Source organism: Tubulanus polymorphus, chromosome 3 (genome assembly GCF_964204645.1).
Source record: "Tubulanus polymorphus chromosome 3, tnTubPoly1.2, whole genome shotgun sequence".
NCBI classification, from domain to species: Eukaryota; Metazoa; Nemertea; class Palaeonemertea; order Tubulaniformes; family Tubulanidae; genus Tubulanus; species Tubulanus polymorphus.
Window position 1 is genome coordinate 25,803,598 of NC_134027.1, and position 20,825 is coordinate 25,824,422.

Below are 20,825 nucleotides of genomic sequence, written 5' to 3' on the forward strand. Positions count from 1 at the left end.
TAGTTTTGATGACGAATAGATGATGGGTAGGGGTGTCCAAGGTTCGAACCCAGAATGTAGTAACTGATACTCTGATGCTGATTGTTTGATGCTGATGCACAATATTCTGTGGATGGACAGGGGTGTCCTGGGTTCAAACCCAGTAACTTTTAGTATTTTAAAAAATCGCTCAATCGGAACGTGATCACTACCACCATTCACTATCAGGGCCCAGTGACAAGCAGGTTCGTGTGCTGGCTGTGTAGGTAACACTTCAGTCCCGTTTTGATCCAACAATAAAGTGAGTCGTGGAAAAACAAGAAGCAAGATAGACATAACACCAAGGTCAAGTCTTAGATGTAACAGAATTGCAAAATTTATTTCAGAATACATTGAGAACGAGCTGTGGCCTAAAATACTCAAACATTTTAAATCAAAATGCAGTTTCATTGAGTCATAACGAGTTCGAAATGTTTCCTTGAACTATTATCTAATTTTATATTTCGACTACAACATCCTAATAGCCAACTTCAGGAATACTGGATGTTAGCTCAAGAAAACATTTTAGACTCGTGTTTCGTTATTTTGGGATTCAATATCATCGTAACGACAGAGTGTTTCATCAATGGTTTACAGTTTCATTCTGCTGACTGATGAGCGGTTTCGTCGGCGATATTATAGGAGATATTGTATGAGGAGCTTCCATCTCAAAGTCTGAAACGACTTCACGCCGCCTGTGTTCATTAAAACTCGTCCACCACGGAGGCAACAGAACTATTACGGAACAGACTATAGAAACTGCAGTGAAATAAAGCGACCATTTATAATCATCACTGGTAGAATAAATCCAGCCAGCGATCGGGGCTCCGACGATCAGTCCTATACCACAGGCGAAATTAGTATAACAGAATCCAATCTCTAATCGTTCGTAGCCAACAATTTCACTCGTTATAGCTGGCCATAATATTCCATTAGGTACCGACATAAAACTAGTTACACAACCGAATATAAGCATTATCCAGAATTCTTTCGTTAAAGTCATTAGTATTACACATATCGCCATTATCATATAGGATAATAGCATCTGAGAAAATATGTGTATTTTCTCTATATGAGCAATAACACCTTGGATTACACGGCCTGTGAAATTAGCTATACCGTATCCCATTAAAAAGCGGCTGGCATCTAGTTTACTGACGTTCGTGAGGTACTGCACCAGAGCCGTCAGATGCACGAACATTACTGACATTGCCATCGAAAATAGAAACCCGTGGATCAGCAATAGTATAAAAGGTACGAATTTCAAAATCGAAAGTTCTAAGACGTTCTTTTTGGTTTTTGGCTGTTCGTGGTGTTTTAGTTTAGGAACCAGGCGAATCATTACTCCGCATACAGTCAGATTAAGAGAAATACCAGCTAGAATCAACACGCTACCGCGCCAACCGTATGATACAAAGGTAGATTCAATTAAAAGCGGCATAACAATCGTTCCTAATCCTATTCCGGAAATTGCAAATCCCTGCGCTAATGCCTGTTTTTCAGGAAAAAACGTAGGTGCCATGACAACTAACGGCGAGAATGCGATACCATAACCAAATCCTGAAAAATATATATAGGTTCAGCATTGACCGATTCTTGATCTAAATGAACTTCAAATGACCATCCATCCCTTACCTGTGATTATACCGAATGTAACTATTAAAACATAGATATTGTTTGCAAATACGGCTGACAACATCCCGGTTAACGAAACAAGTCCGGCAATTATGAATACCCAGCTATAGCCAATATAACTGACTAGGACACCAGCTAATGGACCTGCAAAGTGAACGAATCAATAGTAATATACGGTACATATGTTTAAGTAGACTAATTTGTTTTTTAGATAATACGTTCTATAAATAAATATTGTATATAGTTTAATAAAACATAATTAAACATACCCAGCAAAGCTGATAAACCGATATTTAACGATGCTACAGTACTCGTTAACGAATAACTCTCACCAAACGACTCAATCCATTCGACGTAATAAATACTCGTAGAGTATGAGATTCCAGCTGTTATGAATCCTGCAGTAAACGCTGATATAACGACAATCCAGCGTGTATCTGGCATCGGACAGGTTTTTTTTCTGGCCAAACTCGACACATTCCATGTCGTTTTAGCCATCGCAGTTTCAATATGCGTTCAATATCCACGATTTTCACATGTAGTGAAGTCCACGTGGAATTAAAATCAATTTGAAATCCTCAAACTTGTTTTTGTGAGTTTCATGTATTAACATTGAAATGTGACAGTGACGTCACACAGAGCCCGTTCGCCTTGCGATTGTTTTCGTACGTATTTCTTGCCCTGTTCACCCGGAGCCAAATCAGTAAACGGAAAGGCATTTGCCTAACGCTCTCGACGCAGGGAAACATTGCGCTTAATAGTACATGTATAACTCCCGCTACAAAGTTTAAAGTTCAACGGTTATTTCATGGACTTTTGATAAAATCGAATTAACCTTCAAATTACTATTCGTCTCCACGTTTTCTGTATTTCCATTTGTAAGTGGACTGGTTACTACTTTCCCTTCAATACTGACATCCAGCAAAACACCATCCACAAGCAGTTTCTTAGCGACTTTCGATTTATGCTAAATATTGCAAAGACAAGGTGGCACAGTACACAGCTACTCAGCTTTGTTAACTGCGTCATTTCAAATCACTGCTAAAATCAACCTCGTTACATAAACAGCAATGGGCAACGGTACCGCTACTGTGGCATGCGAGGACTCCGCGACGATCCATCAGGTGTCGCTAGTGGTAACTGGGTTAAATCGCTTCGATTTCTTTACATTTCAATCAAATTCGAATCAACTTTTCCACCAATTATCTAATCAATGTTCTCTGTGAAATCTACACTGAGTGGGACAGTCAGTCTTATCTCTATTCCAAGTATTGCTTGATGTTATTTGGATTAGGAAGCAGCTTATGGAAGCTTAGGTCTATCTAGACAGGGCTTGATCGTGTCGTGGCTGAGTCTAGCGATGCCATCAGGTAGGAATCCCTGCCGAGGGAGGATGGTTCTGCAGGTAACACTTCGAATACCGCTCCTTTGTGACCCAAGAGAATTAATCGAGGGGAAACAAGAAGCAAGATGAACAAAATACCAAAGTTTTAGATGTAACGTTATTGCAAAATCTATTTCAGAACACAATGAAAAACAACAACAACAACAACAACAACGAGATGTGACCTTACATATTAAAACATTTTAAATCAAAATATACATTTCAATGTTTCCATGAGTTTGTGTAATTTATTAAACTTTTAGACTGAATATTAAATATCATCTAAAGGAAACACTTCAGACTCGTTTATCTTTCTTATCGAAGGATTCCATCATTACCGTAACGACAGAATGATTCATCAATGGTTTACAGTTTCATTCTGCTGACTGATGAGCGGTTTCGTGACGAGCGTTTCTAACTGACCAGATGATGTAGGATACACCGCATCAGGAGCTTCCTCCTTAAGCTCCGAAACGACTTCACGCCGCCTGTGTTCATTTAAACTCGTCCACCACGGAGGCAACAAAACTATTACGGAACAGACTATAGAAACTGCAGTGAAATAAAGCGACAATCTATAATCACCACTGGTAGAATAAATCCAGCCAGCGATCGGGGCTCCGACGATCAGTCCTATACCACAAGCGAAATTAGTATAACAGAATCCAATTTCTAATCGCTCGTAGCCAACAATTTCACTCGTTATAGCTGGCCATAATACTCCATAAGGTACCGACATAAAACTAGTTACACAACCGAATATAAGCATTATCCAGAATTCTTTCGTTAAAGTCATTAGTATTACACATATCGCCATTATCATATAGGATAATAGCATCTGAGAAAATATGTGTACTCTCTTCATATGAGCGATCACACCTTGGATAATACGGCCTGTAAAATTAGCAATACCGTATCCCATTAAAAAGCGGCTGGCATCTAGTTTACTGACGTTTGTTTGGTACTGCACCAGAGCCGTCAGATGCACGAACATTACTGACATTGCCATCGAAAATAGAACTCCGTTGATTAGCAATAGTATGAAAGGAACAAATTTCAACATCGAAAGTTTTAAGACGTTCTTTTTGGTTTTTGGTTGTTCGTGGTGTTTTAGTTTAGGAACCAGGCGAATCATTACTCCGCATACAGTCAGATTAAGAGAAATACCAGCTAGAATCAACACGCTACCGCGCCAACCGTATGATACAATGGTTGATTCAATTATAAGCGGCATTACAATCGTTCCTAATCCTATTCCGGATATCGCAAATCCTTGCGCTAATGACTGTTTTTCAGGAAAAAACGTAGGTGCCATGACAATTAACGGTGAGAATGCGATACCATAACCAAATCCTGAAAAATATATATAGGTAGGTTCAGCATTGACCGATTCTTGATCTAAATGAACTTCAAATGACCATCCCTTACCTGTTATTATACCGAATGTAACCATTAAAACGTAGATATTGTTAGCAAATACGGCTGACAACATCCCGGTAAACGAAACAAGTCCGGCAATTATGAATACCCAGCTATAGCCGAGATAACTGACTAGGACACCAGCTAATGGACCTGCAAAGTGAACGAATCAATAGTAATATACGGTACATATGTTTAAGTAGACTAATTTGTTTTTCAGATAATACGTTCTATAAATAAATATTGTATATAGTTTAATAAAACATACCGAGCAAAGCTGATAAACCGATATTTAACGATGCTACAATACTCGTTAACGAATAACTCTCACCAAACGACTCAATCCATTCGACATAATAAATACTCGTAGAGTATGAGATTCCACATGTAACGAATCCTGCAATAAACGCTGATATGACGACAATCCAACGTGTCTCTGGCATCGGACAGGTTTTACTGGTCGAACCAGACACATCGCAAGTTTCTTTAGCCATTTTCAGCGATTTCCACTAAAAACGGAGACCAGGTAAAAAATGAATAGATTGAACTATTTCACGTCAGTGTCATTTATTTTCATTGAAATGTGACATTCTATGGTTGTACACGATTTTTGCGACGGAACACTGATCACATTCATCTGGGTCGATTTTTGGCGAGTTCCAGACGAGTTAACCTGGGGTTAAATTAGTTTTAAGGCTTATGTCTAATGCCTTCAACGTCTAACGCACACGACGCAGCAAACGTGTCGTTTAATAGTGTCATTCTAAGTATACATACTGTTGTTTCTCTATAAACTTCACTCATTTTCCTAATGAAGCTACTATGCGCTAGTGGCGAAGGCTCGTAATTCAAATGAATTTAGCTTCAGTTTCTATTTGTCCTAATGTTTTATTAATTTCCATTTGTGAGTGGACAGATAACTACTTTCCCTTCAATACGGACATCCAATCCATCATCCGTCCACAACGCCCAAACAATTTCTTTTCGACTCAGAATTTATTATATATATATAATGCCAAGATAAGATAAAGTGATACAATTCCACAGTAACCCAGATTTGTTAACCGTGTCATTTCAAAACACAACGGAAATCAATCTTGTAACATAGACAGCAAGGGGTAACAGCACCGCTACCGTGACAGGCGTAGATTCCACGACGATCCGCCAGGTGTCGCAAGTGTGGTCACTAGGTTACATCGATTTACATTTCAATCAAATTCGAATAAACTTTTCAAGTTATTGAAAATATCAATCTTGTACATTGCGTGGGAGAGTCAGTCTTACATCTTTTGGTTAACTTTCTAATGATATTCATATTTGTAAGCCTAGAGATCCAATTCAAAAAATGACCTGATTTCCAGTGTAACCCACTGTATTCTTGCGCCATCTGGTGAGTGCTCGTTACCCCATTGCATGTATCTTCAATATTTGGGTGGTTTATAATTTCGCAAAAGTTTCTTCGATATTGCCGACAATTCTTGCATGTTTTCGCAAAACATTAACTCTCCGTCGCTAGGGGGTGCTGGTGTTGTCGGTGTACTCAAGTACGCGCCCGCGATACCCTGTAAAAGGAATAGATTAAATTGCCGTGAATGATAGTGACGGTATCTATCTTTTCTATGAAATAAACTAACTTGAAAACAAGGGTAGATATGGGGGCAGACTTTGACAGGCTATTGAGGAATATTAAAGAGAATGTAAGCTGAATCCTGTGCTTTCGTCTTATGAGTTGCGGTTGGAAGAAGTGTCCTGAAAAAATTGCAATCGTATTTTCAAAAGGGCTCAGGAAAATTGCGACGGGAATACGTGCTGGCTTCGTCCCTGAAAAAATGACTACTGTCATAAGAGCAGCATAAGTCGATTGTGACTGGTGGGAAAGACTGGCTCTGGAAAAAAATTGAAAATGTGCGATCGGTTGCCAATAGTGTCGCTGGCAGTCAATAGGGTGCGTTGAGATGCGATCGTCGCTGACGGCCGTAGAGGTGTCACAAGCGTCGCAAGGCCTACCTGAACCCGGTTTTAACTAGTTTTGGCTAGTTCCTGGTTGCATCGAGACTAAAAGCTCACCTTGTCAGTAATTTGAAGCATTATATGGCTTATTTCAATCGGTTGGATGATAATTCCAGAGCCATGCAACTGTTTCATCACTTCGGCGACGTCTTTCACAATAGCCAACATCTCGCGTGGATTCAGAGATCCGTGAACTTTCAGATACGACGACAGACTCTGCATCTGCAGCTCCGTGGATGTATCGTAGAATAGTCGAGGACACGCGACAACGCGGGCACCTGCTGACGCAGCCCCATCTGAATGAATTACAGTGAAAGTTCTCTATAATGCCAGTTAATTGGATGGCAAAAATATGGCGTTAGAACGAAATAGGCGTTTTAAATAATGGTACTTTCATTGAATATGAGTTTCTAGATTTTGTTCTCTGAGAAATGTCGTTACGCTAACAGTGGCTTCATAAAGTGACATTTTATCGGCTCATTGCCTCTCTCTCCACCCAGCAGAGTAAATGGGTACCTGGCCTGATAGATGACTGCAGAAGCGCTTAGTAGTAGCTCGGGTGTAACTTCTCCCTCGGGAGAGATGACTGATACACGGAATAGAGTTATAGGCTGGGGGTAATGATACCGAATTGGGAGCGCACTCTGGTGAGGATACCTGCACTATATGAATGTCAATTATCATAAAGGTTGTTGTCATAAACGAGGAATAATGAATGACCGCGAAGCCCGATTCGACTGTTCACTTATAGAGATTACGTACTTTCTTGGGCAATGTTTGTAGTCTTGGTCGCGCTGATCGCTGTAGAAGCTGTCGTACTGGATTTCCTTAAAAACAATAAAAAATGTTTGTATTCGTAGTTATTAGAAATAGTAAGTAAATAATAAGGGTCGTAGCCGCGGTTCACAGGGTTCACGTGAAAGATTTAGCAGTTTTAGAAGTTTTAGTCAATCAAGGCTTCAAAAATATTCTTAAAACAATCAACTTTGGCACTCCAACGACAGATGACAGTTCTACTAATTCGAAAAATGAACCCCCCTCAGAAAAGCCTCCTGACTACGCCCCTGTTATACGCTTAGGCTAAACAAAAATGATACCTTGTTTCTCCGCAGCGGCCGGGTCATTTTTGTAAAATATGATAAAATTCATAAATAGTTCATTTCCATAGCGGCCGGGTCTGTTATGGTAAAATTGATCACGATTTAAAAAAAGTAATGTATAGGGTAGATAGGCGGCCGGCCGGGTCAACATTTAAGCTCAGCAGAGCGGAGAAACAAGGCATCAATTTTTTTTGGCCTTACTTTTTCTTTTTTCGTAGATTCGTAGCGTAAGACAATGTGTACAATATGGGATTGGTAGCACTGTTTACTGGTAGAACAAACACGGCAATCCAAGCATAAACGTCACCTGGTATCGTCACCCGACCGGTCGATCCAAGAATACCTTCAATACAGTAAATCAATAAGCCATGATAAACCAGTAACCTTAATTAAACACATTGAGTTGAGCTGTTACGATGATCTCCCACGATACAAACGAAAAATGAGTCCAAAGTGTCCTTGAAGTAATAGTTTATTTCGACATTTTGGCTCGAATCCTAAATGTTTCCTTGAGTTAATGTTTTATTTGACTTATCGACCATATCATGATTATAGTCATTCTCAAGAATACTAATGACGTCTATTAGGATATAGTCGAAACGATGGAATAAACTACTAGGTCAAGGAAGCTTATCGGATTCATTTTTGATTTACATTGTAGGATTGATAAACCTTGGCTGGGATTTAACCTACCTAGTAGAATAATCGGTGCCCAACAACAGAAGTTGGTAAACAAGATCAGAGTCATCTTTCTAGCTAGCGCCACCTGGGTGGCGTTGCCTCCCTTGTTACCAGCACTGGATACGGTCTCGTTGATGTCGTGATACATCCACAGATAAGAGGCCGCGATCATCGAGAACCCGACACATGTGAGAATCAAAAACAAGAATACCGAATACATCCAACCGTCAGGCCGTTTACTGGTTATAGGCAAAGCGAGGCAGACGCCGGATTGGGCGTAGAATCCATCACCGAAATAGGGGATGCCCATTAACGGCATTCCTGCAAGAACTATCGCTAAACCCCAGACACAAGCAACGATTATATACACGGAATTAGTCTTCAGATGGTGCCGACTAAACGGGAATATGATATGACTAGATCGGTCAAATGCTATAGTAACCAGAATCATCATAGAAACTTCAGTCGCTAAAGTTGACAGGAAACCGGCCGTTTTACAAGCAGCGCTGTATTTCCAACTATCGGCGTGAATGATGTAAACTCCTCGGTAGTGAACGTCAGCGCTTGCTACTGTGATCAGATAGATACCCATACAAAAGTCAGAAACTGCCAGGTTCGTGATGAGGAAATCGTGTACTTTCTTGTACGCTTTGTCAACCAGTCGCCAGACGACGACGAGGCCGTTACCTAACAGAGATACGGATCCTAAAACCCAGAGGCAGATACGCAGAATTTGGTTTTTCATTAGATCCGTACACGACGAGAACTCATCGGCTGCAGGTAGACAGGCGTCCGGGGGTAACCAATCGGCCAGACAACAAAACTTAAAATCATCGCTATAAAGACGTTTCAGACTTCCGCCGACACTCGGGTCAAGGCCGCTGAATAGATCGGTAACTATATGTATGATTCGATTTCCACGAATATCAATCGTTTGAAGCGTTGATAAACTCGTAAATATCCTACCGACGATTGTTTTGATATTGCTGGACGATAGATTTAGTAATTTCAAAGTTTCTAAACCGTCGAATACATTTTCGGATAGAGTTGTTACCGGCATATCTAGTAGGGTAACCTCGGGTAAGGATCTCAATCCCACGAAAGAACCCGGAGATATCGACTGGATCGGGTTCCCGGAGAGGTGAAGATTCAATAGATTTCCGAGACCGTGGAATGAACCATTTTGTAGGAATGATATCAGATTCTGCGATAGATCTAAGGTCCTCAGGTTTACCTGGGACAGAAAAGCCGATGATGACAGATCTTCGATTAGATTATGAGTCAAGTTGAGACTCACGAGAAAGTGAAAACGGTTCAGAGTAGAATTTAGAAATGTCAAACGGTTGTGACTGAAGACAAGTTGCCTCGACTGTGACGAAATGTTGGCCGGAATTTGAAAGTAATCGTTGTTTCCGCAGAAATAACTCAATCCAAAACAAACGCATCCAATCGGGCAAAATGAATGACAGAAAAATTCGTCATCTCCCTCAGAGCAATCTCGGCGTCCGTTGCAACGATCTCCGATGGTTACACAGTTTTCACCAGTGTTGCATTTGTAGTAGTTCGGGCACACAAATTCTCCTAAAATAACAAAATGAAAAGAAACTGAACGATTTTATTGTAAAGATCTGTTTTCCGAAGGGCGGCATAGATATCAATTTACCACATTTCTGTTCGTCCTGGCCGTACGGACAGTCTAACATACGATCACAAACCATTCTTACCGGGATACAGTAGGAATTAGGACACTTGTAGTAACCGGGCGGGCAGCTGAAATTTCCTAAAAGCAACAAATATTGATAAAACGACGGTGAAATTACGCCTGACAAAAATACATAGTGTAACGAAATTTGGATTGGTATTTTGATGACCTTAACAGATCAAAGAAGATGATGATCATCTGTATTAGGTTCACTAGGCACTAGAGAATAGAAACTTACTGCAGTTTATCAAATGATTAGCATCACGACAGCCTAGCATATATCCCGACGAATCTTTGTCGTAAATACACCTTACTTTGTCATCCACTGTAATACCGGTTTTACACTTGATGTTATCACCATCAACGCTTGTATTCGAGGGAAGCGCTAAACAGTTCAACTCATCTTCACCAGCGAGACCTGAATAGAAAAAAGTAAATTGGAACAATACTTCGTATACTGTGTAGACGTTGTTAACGGTATGAGAACTGGGAAATTGACTTGTTTACCTTGGCAATCTTTTATTCCGTCGCAACGTGTCCTGATTGGCAAACAAGTTCCATCAAAGCATTGGAAACCAATTGTAGGACGACATTGAACTACAAGAGAATATATATAGTTACAGTTTGGAGATCACATCGCATGGAATTAATCTCTCAATTTGGGCCCAGTTGCTCAGTCGTGACTTATGTCCAAAACGGATCAGGTTTCAAGACTTATCTTAAGTTGTTACATTGGCTAAAGAACTAAGAAGGTCTTTGGTCTTAAAGCCGTCACTATGCAACTGGCTCCAGATGTTAAAAGCTGTACATACTACACGCCCTTTCATCGGAGCCATCCGCACAATCTCGCCGTAGATCGCATCTCTTTTCTATCGGTATGCATTGCTTGTTCTCACACTGAAATTCCGATATTACGTCACAATTCTGATTAACTGAAACATAAAAAAAAGAAAGAATGTTTAATCATTTTCTCAGGGGAATTCATAAATCAACGCAAACACCAATGATTGTAACATACCACACCAACTTTCATCTGAATTATCAGAACAATGATTGATGAAATCACAAACAAACGACATTGGAATGCATCGTCCATTGTTACATTTAAATGTCTCTACAGGACAATGAGATTCTGAAATAAGATATATTAGAACAATTTGTGTATATGGAATATTATTACAACATGCTTCAAACTTTTGTTTAATCATGTTTCTAACATGATTAATAAAATGCCTGATCCTGAATGGTGCAATGCTACCTCAAGGGTGGATACACGGGGAAAAGCAATATACCTGGCCCTTTTAGCACTTCTGAGATGCCCAAAAAATGAAGGCAAACACTTTTGGAAAATCTTCACATGATCCATGATCAGGATCTTTTTTAGAGCGCATAGAAAATGGCTCGGAAGACGCTAAAATTTCAAATTGTCCTGAGGAGGACTACAGACCTTGACCTAACTTTTTGAGCTGAAGATATTCCTTTTCATCTAGCAGTGAACAACATACCTGTACAGTTGAACTCATCACTACCATCAGGACACTGTTTATAACCATCACATTGATAAACTTTCAGAATACATTCTTTCGATGTTTTGCACTGAAATAGTTGTCCGTCGATTCCTGCACATTCGGTATTGTTAAGCACCGGTAGTTGGGAAGGTACTTTTACCTCTGCTGAAAACAACAGTAATCATCGATAACATTCACTACCGAAGCCACAATATGTTCATATTGATAGTTAATGATTGATACCTTGTTGTGGTCGGAATTCGCAAATGAATTGATGAGCACGTTTTTGCGCACATGGAATATCATGCCAATTCTGTGTAGATTGAATTCCAGCGATGATAATAGCCGTACAGTCCTCGGCGTCACCTCCATCAGGCTGGACTGGTGACTTCATAGACCTTCAAAGTAGTTATAGAGGAGCCGTGTTAACCTGGTGTCAAATTAGTGAACGAGAGGACAAGGAGTACTGTACAGGTTAACTTGATTTTATCAAAATAGCCACTATGCACCTGTATCGAAAGCGCGTATTTTTGATAAAACAAAGTTAACCTACAAAGAACTATCAGTCATTGATTTAACTGATTCAACTTTTAAAGTGATAGCAGGGCCGAATTAAGGGAATTGGGCTAATCTTGGAGTTTGGACGCCTGCCTTCACGCTGAAGTTGCCATGTTCGCCAAGACAAAGCCAATTAAAACCTGCAAAGTTCACACTCATCCACTAGGAATTTGCATCTTTTAGGATGTATTCCTTCAGAAATATGTTAACACCGAGGTTGGGACCCTGCTAGTGGCAGTTGACATATAGGTTGCTGTATCCGAGAAATGCCTTTTCTTATCTTCTTGACCCCAGCCTTACAATTTTCCGAGATCCACCCCTGCAGAGGAATGATAAAAGTTGTATTCGTTGTGGCGACATCGAGAACTTACCAGTCAGAATAACTCATCGGTTCACCATTGCTCCACCTCCACGATCTTTCAAGGTTTCTATTACTTAAACCTATGAACACTTCGTTACGTTTAGGAGCCCATCTGTACAGTAGCAAATAATGCAAAACGATCATCTCTTCTTCGGTGTTTATCGCCACCAGGTTATAGTAACCTTTACCGTAATCTGTACACATCGATTCAGCGTCAAACCAATCTAAAGTGTCATTGACGGCGAAGAATCCGTAACAACTCTTCTTATAGTAGACCCAACCGTCTAAACATCCAAACGCTAGCCAAAATAAAACAATATAAAATAGTCAGTCGATTGGAACACTGTTATCCATGTCAAGAAAAAGTTCAACGACATTTCATGAGATCAAATTTGAAAGATTTAGCAAAATGAAACGACAACTTTTCGGCTGTTGACTAAACAGCAATCATCAGGTGAAAATGACTCATAGCGAATTAGCACAATCTGTTCCCGCTAATGTTTGTTTTTTTCTAGCTTCTGTTAGGATTCTGTCTTTCTTCAAAATATCATCGCTTAAAATTGTGGGACTTTCCTTTACTCATTTAAGGATTAGAATTTCAATCTGAAGAAGATGTTTGTACTATTTTTCTCGAAGTAGACAATGTACGAACCTTTCCCGGGTTGGATCTGACTGATGTTCAAAGGCGGATCATATTTCTGCGTTTCGTATTTGATTTTGAATCCTTTTCCTTCCTTTAGGAGATCAGATCTGAATAGAATATCGATCGACTGAAAACCGGACCAAATCACTGGCGGCGGCCTGATATCGTTGCAGTATTTAGACACTGTAAAGTCGTCGCCGTACGGGTTGAAATCGTATATTTCCAACGAATCTCCGATGCATATTGAAGTATCGCCGGTTATGTTGAAATCGAGAATTTCTAGTTTGATGTTGTGAGATTGTTTAGTTTTGATCGTCCAGCGGCATTCCGAACGAGCCGGATAGGCGTACGGATAGTTCGGTGATAACAGATATCCGCACTGTTCCTGACACGGTTCCCGGGTTCCGCATCGACTCGAGCCCATACGACCGCAACCAGGACAATCTATAAAGAAATGAACATTTATAAGAATCGATATTAGTGATGTAGCAATAAATCGTTAAATTCCCCGTATTAATTGACCTAAAAGTTTACTAGAATTTAAGATATATTTGTCGGGTGTTTGCTACCATCCTTCGTCAGCCTAAAAAAAAAAGATTCTGTAAATCCGAATGGAATGATGTAGTTGTCTCAACTATACCTTACTTACCCCGAAAACTAAGCTTGACTTTGAAACCATAATCGGCGAACTTTTCAAACGTGTATTTGAAACACGTGTTCAGTCGTAATTCGAGTTGAGACGATGAAGATATTATTTCTGGTACTGATTCACTGTTGAATGACAGTGGATCGCTGTACACGGGTTCGCTATCATTCATTTCATTAATGAAAAGTGTATCTCGACACGGAGGCAGATCGAACTTTGTCAACGACGATTTCATTATCTTATCATCACCGACCTGAAGAATTCGATTCGGAAATAATTTCATATTTTACGAGTAATAATTTGATCTTGGTCTATAATTTCGATGAAACACTCTGTCCATGTTGATTGTGACGATGATCGATAGTAAAAACCAGACAAAAACGAGTTCGAAAGATTTCCTTGGGTTAGGTTTTATTCCGACGATTTGACTATCGTAAGATGACTATTACATTTAGTCAGAAATGTGGAAATAAACTGTAGCTAAAAAGAAACCTTTTTGACTCGTTTTTCATTTTTGAAACATGTATCGTATCACAACGAACCTTAAAACTCTCAGGTTTTGGCGCAAGTTTGAAGAATTCAAACTCTAAATCTGGATAACTTCCATTTCGGCCTCTGATCTGCCATGTACATTTCAGATTTTGACCGTAATACTCGGGATAGTTCGGGGAGACGATATAACCGGAATCGGTAATTGTGAACTGACATTGTCTTTCTGCAAAGAAAAGATTTCTTCGTATATAATTCAAAGTGCAAGGACAAGAAAGAAGTTTAAGAAAGAAGTATGATTTTACCGTGTAATCGCCTGCCGTAGAACTCAACTCTGAAACACGGTTTGATATTCCAGAATTCGTTATTGAACCTCACGTAACGCGCTACTACGCTTCTATCGAGAGCTATATAAAAGTACTCTTCAGTGGCGTAGAAAACCGTGGCCGTTGTTTGCATCGCCTGTGAAAAAAGACAATTTATTAAGCACACGTGGCGATATTTCAGTGATGATATCCTTTTATTGAAATCTTTTATGGATATATACAGTAAATTGTGTATGAACATAGGGAAAGGACAATAGGCAAGCCAGGAGGTTGTACTCTAGTGGAGATCTATATTACCATAATCATTTGAGATTTTTCTAAATCCAATTTTCAGTGAAGCGGTAAAAATATCTAATATGTGATCACTATGGAATTATTCATTATCTTCAATACCCCAGGGACCGGTTTTATATGCTGGTATTACCTCTAACTCGGGGGCTAACTCAATTCATTATCAATAGAGTTAGCCCTCGGGTTAAAGGTAATACCAGTCTATTAAACCGGGTCCTGGTTATCCGTCTGAAATTGCGTTTTGAACATACCCCCATATTGAGTCCAACGTCGTAATATTCCATGGTTTTAAGGTCGTTTGAATAAAGTAGATTGCCGGAAAAAGCACCAACTCGACCTCTAGAACCGTCTAGAGTTCCGCTCATAACAGCGTATGCGCTTATCACATGAGGGACTAACAGATCCGCCTGAATTAAAGAATCACAAGTGCCTCGTAAACTTCATTTCTCACGATTCATAATGCACAAAAATTCATGAATCAGGGGCCGGTTGCACAGTCATGGCTTAGACTTAAGACCAGTCTAAGACCAAATTAGTTCTATAGCCAATCTAACAACTTAAGACCAGTCTAAAGATTTAAGACCATTTTTGGACTTAAAACACGACTGTGCAACTGGCCCCTGAACTTTAAAAGAAATAAACTTCAAATAAAAAATGAATGATTCAAACACGAGTCTAGTCAAACACGAAAGCATGGTATACAGATTTTAGATATGCCATCGTGATGAAAATTATTTAAAATACAATTATAAGAAGAAGATTGAGAAGGCTTTTTTATGAGGACCAAGCAAACGCCGGCAGGCCGTTGTAACCCATGGTGTAAAGAGGGTAAACAGTAAAGAGTGACGAAGAAAAAGTAAAGGAGGTTGAATTCAAGATTATCGATTCATATATCGTGGATATCTTACAATGATATAGACGGGGGATTCAACTTTCTCTATCGAACAAAATCCGGATAACGGTTTGGCGAATGCGCGCGCATCAGTGTGCGGGGTGACGCACTCGTTTCCGCTACATTGTAACCCGTTGTGAAAACTGCCGGTCAACTGACGCGATAGTATCTCACCAGACGCCATTCCTAATGGATACACACCGGCTTCTGAAGTGAAGAAACAAATAAATATATCATTACTTAATATCGATGAAGAACTAAGTAATGTGTTTTTGGTGTTAACATTCTTTATTAATTTTGGATATTCTTTCTTCTTTTCCACGGCATCCACCTTTTTGGTACAGCTTTTAGATTAGGGGGTTCGCTTTCAATTGTAGCACATGTCGTCAAAATTCAGCACATGCGTTTATTGTTATAGATCACACAAATAAATATGATCATTATTATTATCATCAATATTACTTTTAATATCATTGTTATTGATTAAAATGAATAAGATATTGCACATGCAACTAAACGAGAAAATAGATAGTATTTTGAAGGCGCACTAGATTTATTAGAAATGCACGCTTTCGCTGCTAGTGTTTATACACGTTGTAATTTTATCAGGTGAATGATCGTTGATATGAAATATGTTAAAACTTGAAGCGGGACAAAAAGGATTTTACCTAATCCCCAAACTTTAAGATCACAAATTGTCATAATCTGTTTCCGTGTCCCGAGGACTTTCATGATCCATAACGCCGATCCTGTTTCCGGCTTATAGCAATCCAGTTTAACTGTGCTATATTCCTGTATTTCTGTTATTTGTCTCAGGCAAAGCGAATCCAACGATAAATCACTTGTCAAATTGTAAAAATTGGCTACATGGATGTCGAACATGCCGGCGGAACCTACAAATGAAAAACGTGTACTATTCATATATATAGTCCGTCAATATTCCTTTCTTATACAGCAAACTCCATTTATACCCTGGAGTCGATTGCCTCGGATTACCACGTGCCCCGGACAACATATTACAAATTTTCTTACCCAATTCATCGTGGTAACAGCTCACCCGTGCTCCGACTACCCCAGAATTCGTATGTATTTCAAAGACGAACCAGGATATCCGAAGCAAGCGGAGTCTATTGTATGTATCTTCAATAAAATGGGGTATAAAAACTGAAATAACTCGCCATTTATCGTAATATAGTAGATAATCATATCCTGATTGAATGAAAGTTTGATCCACGGTTGAATGACCGCTTCGGTTGTGTAACACGTCTCAGGATCGTCGTCGATCATATAAAACCATCTCGGGTCGCTGACCGCGTATTTATCCTCGGTTTTCACATCAACTCCGGCTTGATTAGTCAAATCTTGCATTTCTACGTCAACTGTTTGTAAATATGAATGAGAAAATTGAAGATATTGATATTAACACCGTGTACCCTGGGCCCATTGCCTTAATTGAGAAAAGCCTGCGCGAATTTCGTAGTTAGTCTAGACCATCCTCGCTTGCCAGGGGTCCGGTATCACTCCCGAACTCGCTTCCACCAGCCCCCTGGCCTCACGAAGCGTGATTTCATTACTGGCGCTGTTGCGCCAGTCGTCATATATCGATTTGCGAAATACTTCTTTGGTCGGTAAAACGTTCGCTGATTGGTCAATTTAACGGGAAAACCAACATAAGTCTGCTGACGGTTTGTTACAAGCGCTGTGATTGGTACGACCGGATTCTGGTCGGCTAGTAACGACTCCAACGACTCGTGAGGTCAAGGGGTTCGGGGAACAGCTTTAGCGTAGTGGGTTCGAATCCCTTGACGGGTGAAGATGGTCTAGACTAGCGGTAGGAACTAATAATCGCATTTCTCGATCTTAACGCATTTCACAGTATCGTTAGTAGTCGACTAACTCGATATCCGAAGTTCGTTTTGTTTGCTTGCACTGGGTCCTTCGTATCCTTATTTCAGAATCAAAATTATAACCGATCCTATTTAAGCTTACATGCATTAAGTAAATTGATTAATATCGTTATTTTTCTTATTGGAGACCCTTGTTAATTGATTTAGAAGTTAATTGATTAATATTGTTATTTTTCTTATTGGAGACCTTTGTTAATTGATTTAGAAGTTAATTGATTAATATTGTTATTTTTCTTATTGGAGACCCTTGTTAATTGATTTAGAAGTTAATTGATTAATATTGTTATTTTTCTTATTGGAGACCCTTGTTAATTGATTTAGAAGTTAATTGATTAATATTGTTATTTTTCTTATTGGAGACCTTTGTTAATTGATTTAGAAGTTAATTGATTAATATTGTTATTTTTCTTATTGGAGACCCTTGTTAATTGATTTAGAAGTTAATTGATTAATATTGTTATTTTTCTTATTGGAGACCCTTGTTAATTGATTTAGAAGTTAATTGATTAATATTGTTATTTTTCTTATTGGAGACCTTTGTTAATTGATTTAGAAATTAATTGATTATATTGTTATTCATATCATTAAGATTTTAGTAAAAACTATTATTCTGAATAAGAACTATAAGTATAATTTACCAGAAAATCCTTTGACGTCCACGTCGCAGATTGTAAGCGGACTCCAGGGATCTCTTGTTTTTATCGTTATATATCTCGCTTTTAGAGCAGATTTCGTGCATTGTAAAGATATACTCCTGTTATAGGGTAAAACACCGCTGAATGTAAAACAAGTCAGATACGTTTTAGGTGTTACGACGTCGTGCAACAGAATTTCGAAGTCATTCATTTCTACCCAGCGATAATCTGAAATAGAAATCATATTAAACCTTAACGATATCTCTGATAAATGACGAAATAACACAATACAAAAAAGAGTTCGAAATGTCCCTTGAGCTAATATTTTATTTGACGTTTCGATAATATAATATCCTGATAGTCATTTTTAGAAATTCTTTTCAGCATTCCTGAATGTGACTACTAGGATATGGTCGCAATATCGATATTAGCTCAATGACAATTTTAGGACTATTAATTTTTTTGTATTGTGGAATTCTTATCTCAAAAAAAATCATATTTGCTTTCGAGAAAGCAGTGTAGACTATATCGAATCTTCGACCAAGCCTTTGAAATGACCCTGACCTTTACAACGTTTTTCAAAGTAATCGACTCCAAGTGTAGAAATGAACGCATCGTCTGTCGTATTGCGGCGTCTAATATCGTAATGATTACATGTCTTCGTTTCGTACTCGTAGGTAAACGATAAACACGTGTTTATTCGTCTACAACTAGAACGACATCTGTGTAAAGACTGACCAGTCGAGGAGCCTTCCTGGACTACTGCTTTTATAACATGATCGGGAACTTGTTTGAAATAGCAATCCGAGTCTGAAAAAGCGTAAACTCCCGCAAATTACTGATAATTTCAAAGACAAGTTTCTATATGGTGTATCTTTTAGGCGGTCGTATGTCAACCTAGACTGTCAGCGACGATCGCATCGCAAAGCCCCGTCGCACCTACGCAACCTTGTGACTGAGGTACGACCAGCTGCGACGGGCAGCCTTCTACCTTCCGTGATCGACATAAGCTGTACAAGCGATTTACAAAGACTAGTCGCACACCATCACTCATCAGCGACCAGTTGCAACCGATCGCGTCGCAAGTCGACCTGCGTTCGGCTTTTGACTTCTTTATCTACATTTGACAAATTTATTCACCTTTATAAATGAGGATGTCAACTCTCATACATAGGTTAGTATGCCAGGATAGCGGATACAGTCGGATATATCTGAGATGTATGATATCAGAGAACAGATGACGGGCAATAGTATCCGCATCAGAGTTACCATTGAAAACCTGCGGAATTAAATCAGTTTCATTTTACAGAATAGTTCACAGTATTTCTCATCTATTCTCAAAAGAAATATAGACGCGTTACCTTGAGTTTCGAGTTCTCTGTATAGTTATTCCAGATAACTCCATCTGTACTCCAGGCTGCTGCGAATGCCGTCACCCAGCTATTGGAACTATTTCTTCCTTGCGTAAGAATACCAGCCACTGCCCGTCGCACTGGAAGATTTACCTGAAATACACATCCGCGATTTCGGCAGCCGGATTATTTGAATATCGCAACGAACATAAAATGCGGGTTCGAACCTGAATGAATTGGCCGACTTCATTAGTTTCCGCGCACCAGCCACCTGGTGTAAGACCCGGAATATAGGGGGCGTTTACTATCGCTTGGCTCTGATTGATAGGACTCAGGTGATCGGCTGAGGAAGAAACCGAGATCAAATTCGGAATCATTCGATTCAGATCACATAAATAACTCGTGTAATCTAGAAAAAATAGAGAATAAGAGTCATGAAATTCAATTAATCAAAAATTGAAAGCCAATAATATGCACAATTGTAATCGTCACATTTCGAAACATCAATATTGATGACGTAGTGCACATATCGCCTCACGTACACACTCTCCCATTAATTAACGCGTAGTAATTATCAATATATAGATACACTTCGTAGGTGTGAAAAATCTAAACGTATTAGTGTGGACATCTTCACCCGTCAAGGGAATCGAACTCACTAAGCTGAAGTCGTTCCCCGTTCGCTGGTGGAAGCGAGTTCGGGGAGCGATACCGGACCCCTGGCAAGCGAGGATGGAGTGTGATATAATTGAGAGTGTGAGAAGTAATTGCGAATTACAAAAACGCACATGTACACGGATTTGATAACAAATATCAGTGTTTAAACCTCTTTTCTTTACTTACCCTGACAATAAGGAATATTATCAAAGCAATCTCCTATTCCTTTCCTAGGACTGACGCAGTACGGTTTCGGGCTATTGTCGGCAGGTGGTGCCAGTAGTTCATCGGTTACATTTCTCCAGTTCGCGGGTAGACGACATCGATTACGGACCGTATTAAATGTTTCGTTGGTTGTCGTTAGACCAGTGCGGGGATATATCTGATCGTACCTAAACCAGTAATCACACACTGCTTTAGAATGTGCGAACCATTTACGGTTTCCCCTGTACATTCCACCATCTTCCATTTTACAATCTGAAATAGTCTAGTAGTTTATTTGTCACCATCAATATGTACAAGATTAATAATAACAATAGTAAATTACAAACAATCAGGTGACAGGAGCCTGAACAGAGCCATAAAGGCTGTATATCCAAAAGGATGTTCAG

General features: G+C 39.4%; 3 protein-coding genes across 3 annotated transcripts; all 3 read right to left on the reverse strand.

The window, feature by feature from the left end:
* Nucleotides 1-601: 601 nt before the first annotated feature.
* Nucleotides 602-2,151, reverse strand: LOC141902248 (monocarboxylate transporter 14-like). The gene is made up of 3 exons (XM_074789892.1): nucleotides 1,923-2,151; nucleotides 1,654-1,797; nucleotides 602-1,578 (listed from the first exon to the last, which is right to left on the reverse strand). Exons 1-3 carry the CDS (start codon nucleotides 2,149-2,151, stop codon nucleotides 602-604), a joined length of 1,350 nt encoding a protein of 449 aa, XP_074645993.1.
* A 1,244-nt stretch (nucleotides 2,152-3,395) lies between these two features.
* Nucleotides 3,396-4,950, reverse strand: LOC141902249 (monocarboxylate transporter 14-like). Its single transcript, XM_074789893.1, has 3 exons — nucleotides 4,725-4,950; nucleotides 4,466-4,609; nucleotides 3,396-4,390 (listed from the first exon to the last, which is right to left on the reverse strand). The coding sequence occupies exons 1-3, from the start codon at nucleotides 4,948-4,950 to the stop codon at nucleotides 3,396-3,398; spliced, it is 1,365 nt and encodes a 454-aa protein (XP_074645994.1).
* Nucleotides 4,951-5,580: 630 nt separating this feature from the next.
* On the reverse strand, nucleotides 5,581-16,717 carry LOC141902250 (uncharacterized). Its single transcript, XM_074789895.1, has 21 exons — nucleotides 16,696-16,717; nucleotides 16,332-16,556; nucleotides 15,680-15,870; nucleotides 15,023-15,178; nucleotides 14,460-14,616; nucleotides 14,208-14,380; nucleotides 13,669-13,918; nucleotides 13,029-13,463; nucleotides 12,387-12,675; nucleotides 11,701-11,855; nucleotides 11,455-11,622; nucleotides 10,968-11,081; nucleotides 10,762-10,881; nucleotides 10,457-10,546; nucleotides 10,188-10,367; nucleotides 9,911-10,027; nucleotides 8,260-9,828; nucleotides 7,768-7,909; nucleotides 7,229-7,293; nucleotides 6,524-6,762; nucleotides 5,581-6,018 (listed from the first exon to the last, which is right to left on the reverse strand). The coding sequence occupies exons 2-21, from the start codon at nucleotides 16,543-16,545 to the stop codon at nucleotides 5,878-5,880; spliced, it is 4,965 nt and encodes a 1,654-aa protein (XP_074645996.1). The 5' UTR covers nucleotides 16,546-16,556; nucleotides 16,696-16,717; the 3' UTR covers nucleotides 5,581-5,877.
* Between the last annotated feature and the right edge of the window lie 4,108 nt (nucleotides 16,718-20,825).

Excerpts from the sequence above, each read along its gene's own strand:
- LOC141902248 (XM_074789892.1), bottom strand. The coding sequence starts at position 2,151 with ATGGCTAAAACGACATGGAATGTGTCGAGTTTGGCCAGAAAAAAAACC. Across the intron at positions 1,798-1,922 it reads CGGTTTATCAGCTTTGCTGG|GTCCATTAGCTGGTGTCCTA; the intron begins GTATGTTTAATT and ends TTCACTTTGCAG. Across the intron at positions 1,579-1,653 it reads TACATTCGGTATAATCACAG|GATTTGGTTATGGTATCGCA; the intron begins GTAAGGGATGGA and ends TATATTTTTCAG.
- LOC141902249 (XM_074789893.1), bottom strand. The coding sequence starts at position 4,950 with ATGGCTAAAGAAACTTGCGATGTGTCTGGTTCGACCAGTAAAACCTGT. Across the intron at positions 4,610-4,724 it reads CGGTTTATCAGCTTTGCTCG|GTCCATTAGCTGGTGTCCTA; the intron begins GTATGTTTTATT and ends TTCACTTTGCAG. Across the intron at positions 4,391-4,465 it reads TACATTCGGTATAATAACAG|GATTTGGTTATGGTATCGCA; the intron begins GTAAGGGATGGT and ends TATATTTTTCAG.
- LOC141902250 (XM_074789895.1), bottom strand. The coding sequence starts at position 16,545 with ATGTTCGACATCCATGTAGCCAATTTTTACAATTTGACAAGTGATTTA. Across the intron at positions 10,028-10,187 it reads TAATCATTTGATAAACTGCA|GAAATTTCAGCTGCCCGCCC; the intron begins GTAAGTTTCTAT and ends TGTTGCTTTTAG. Across the intron at positions 6,763-7,228 it reads TACAAACATTGCCCAAGAAA|ATGGGGCTGCGTCAGCAGGT; the intron begins GTACGTAATCTC and ends TAATTCATTCAG.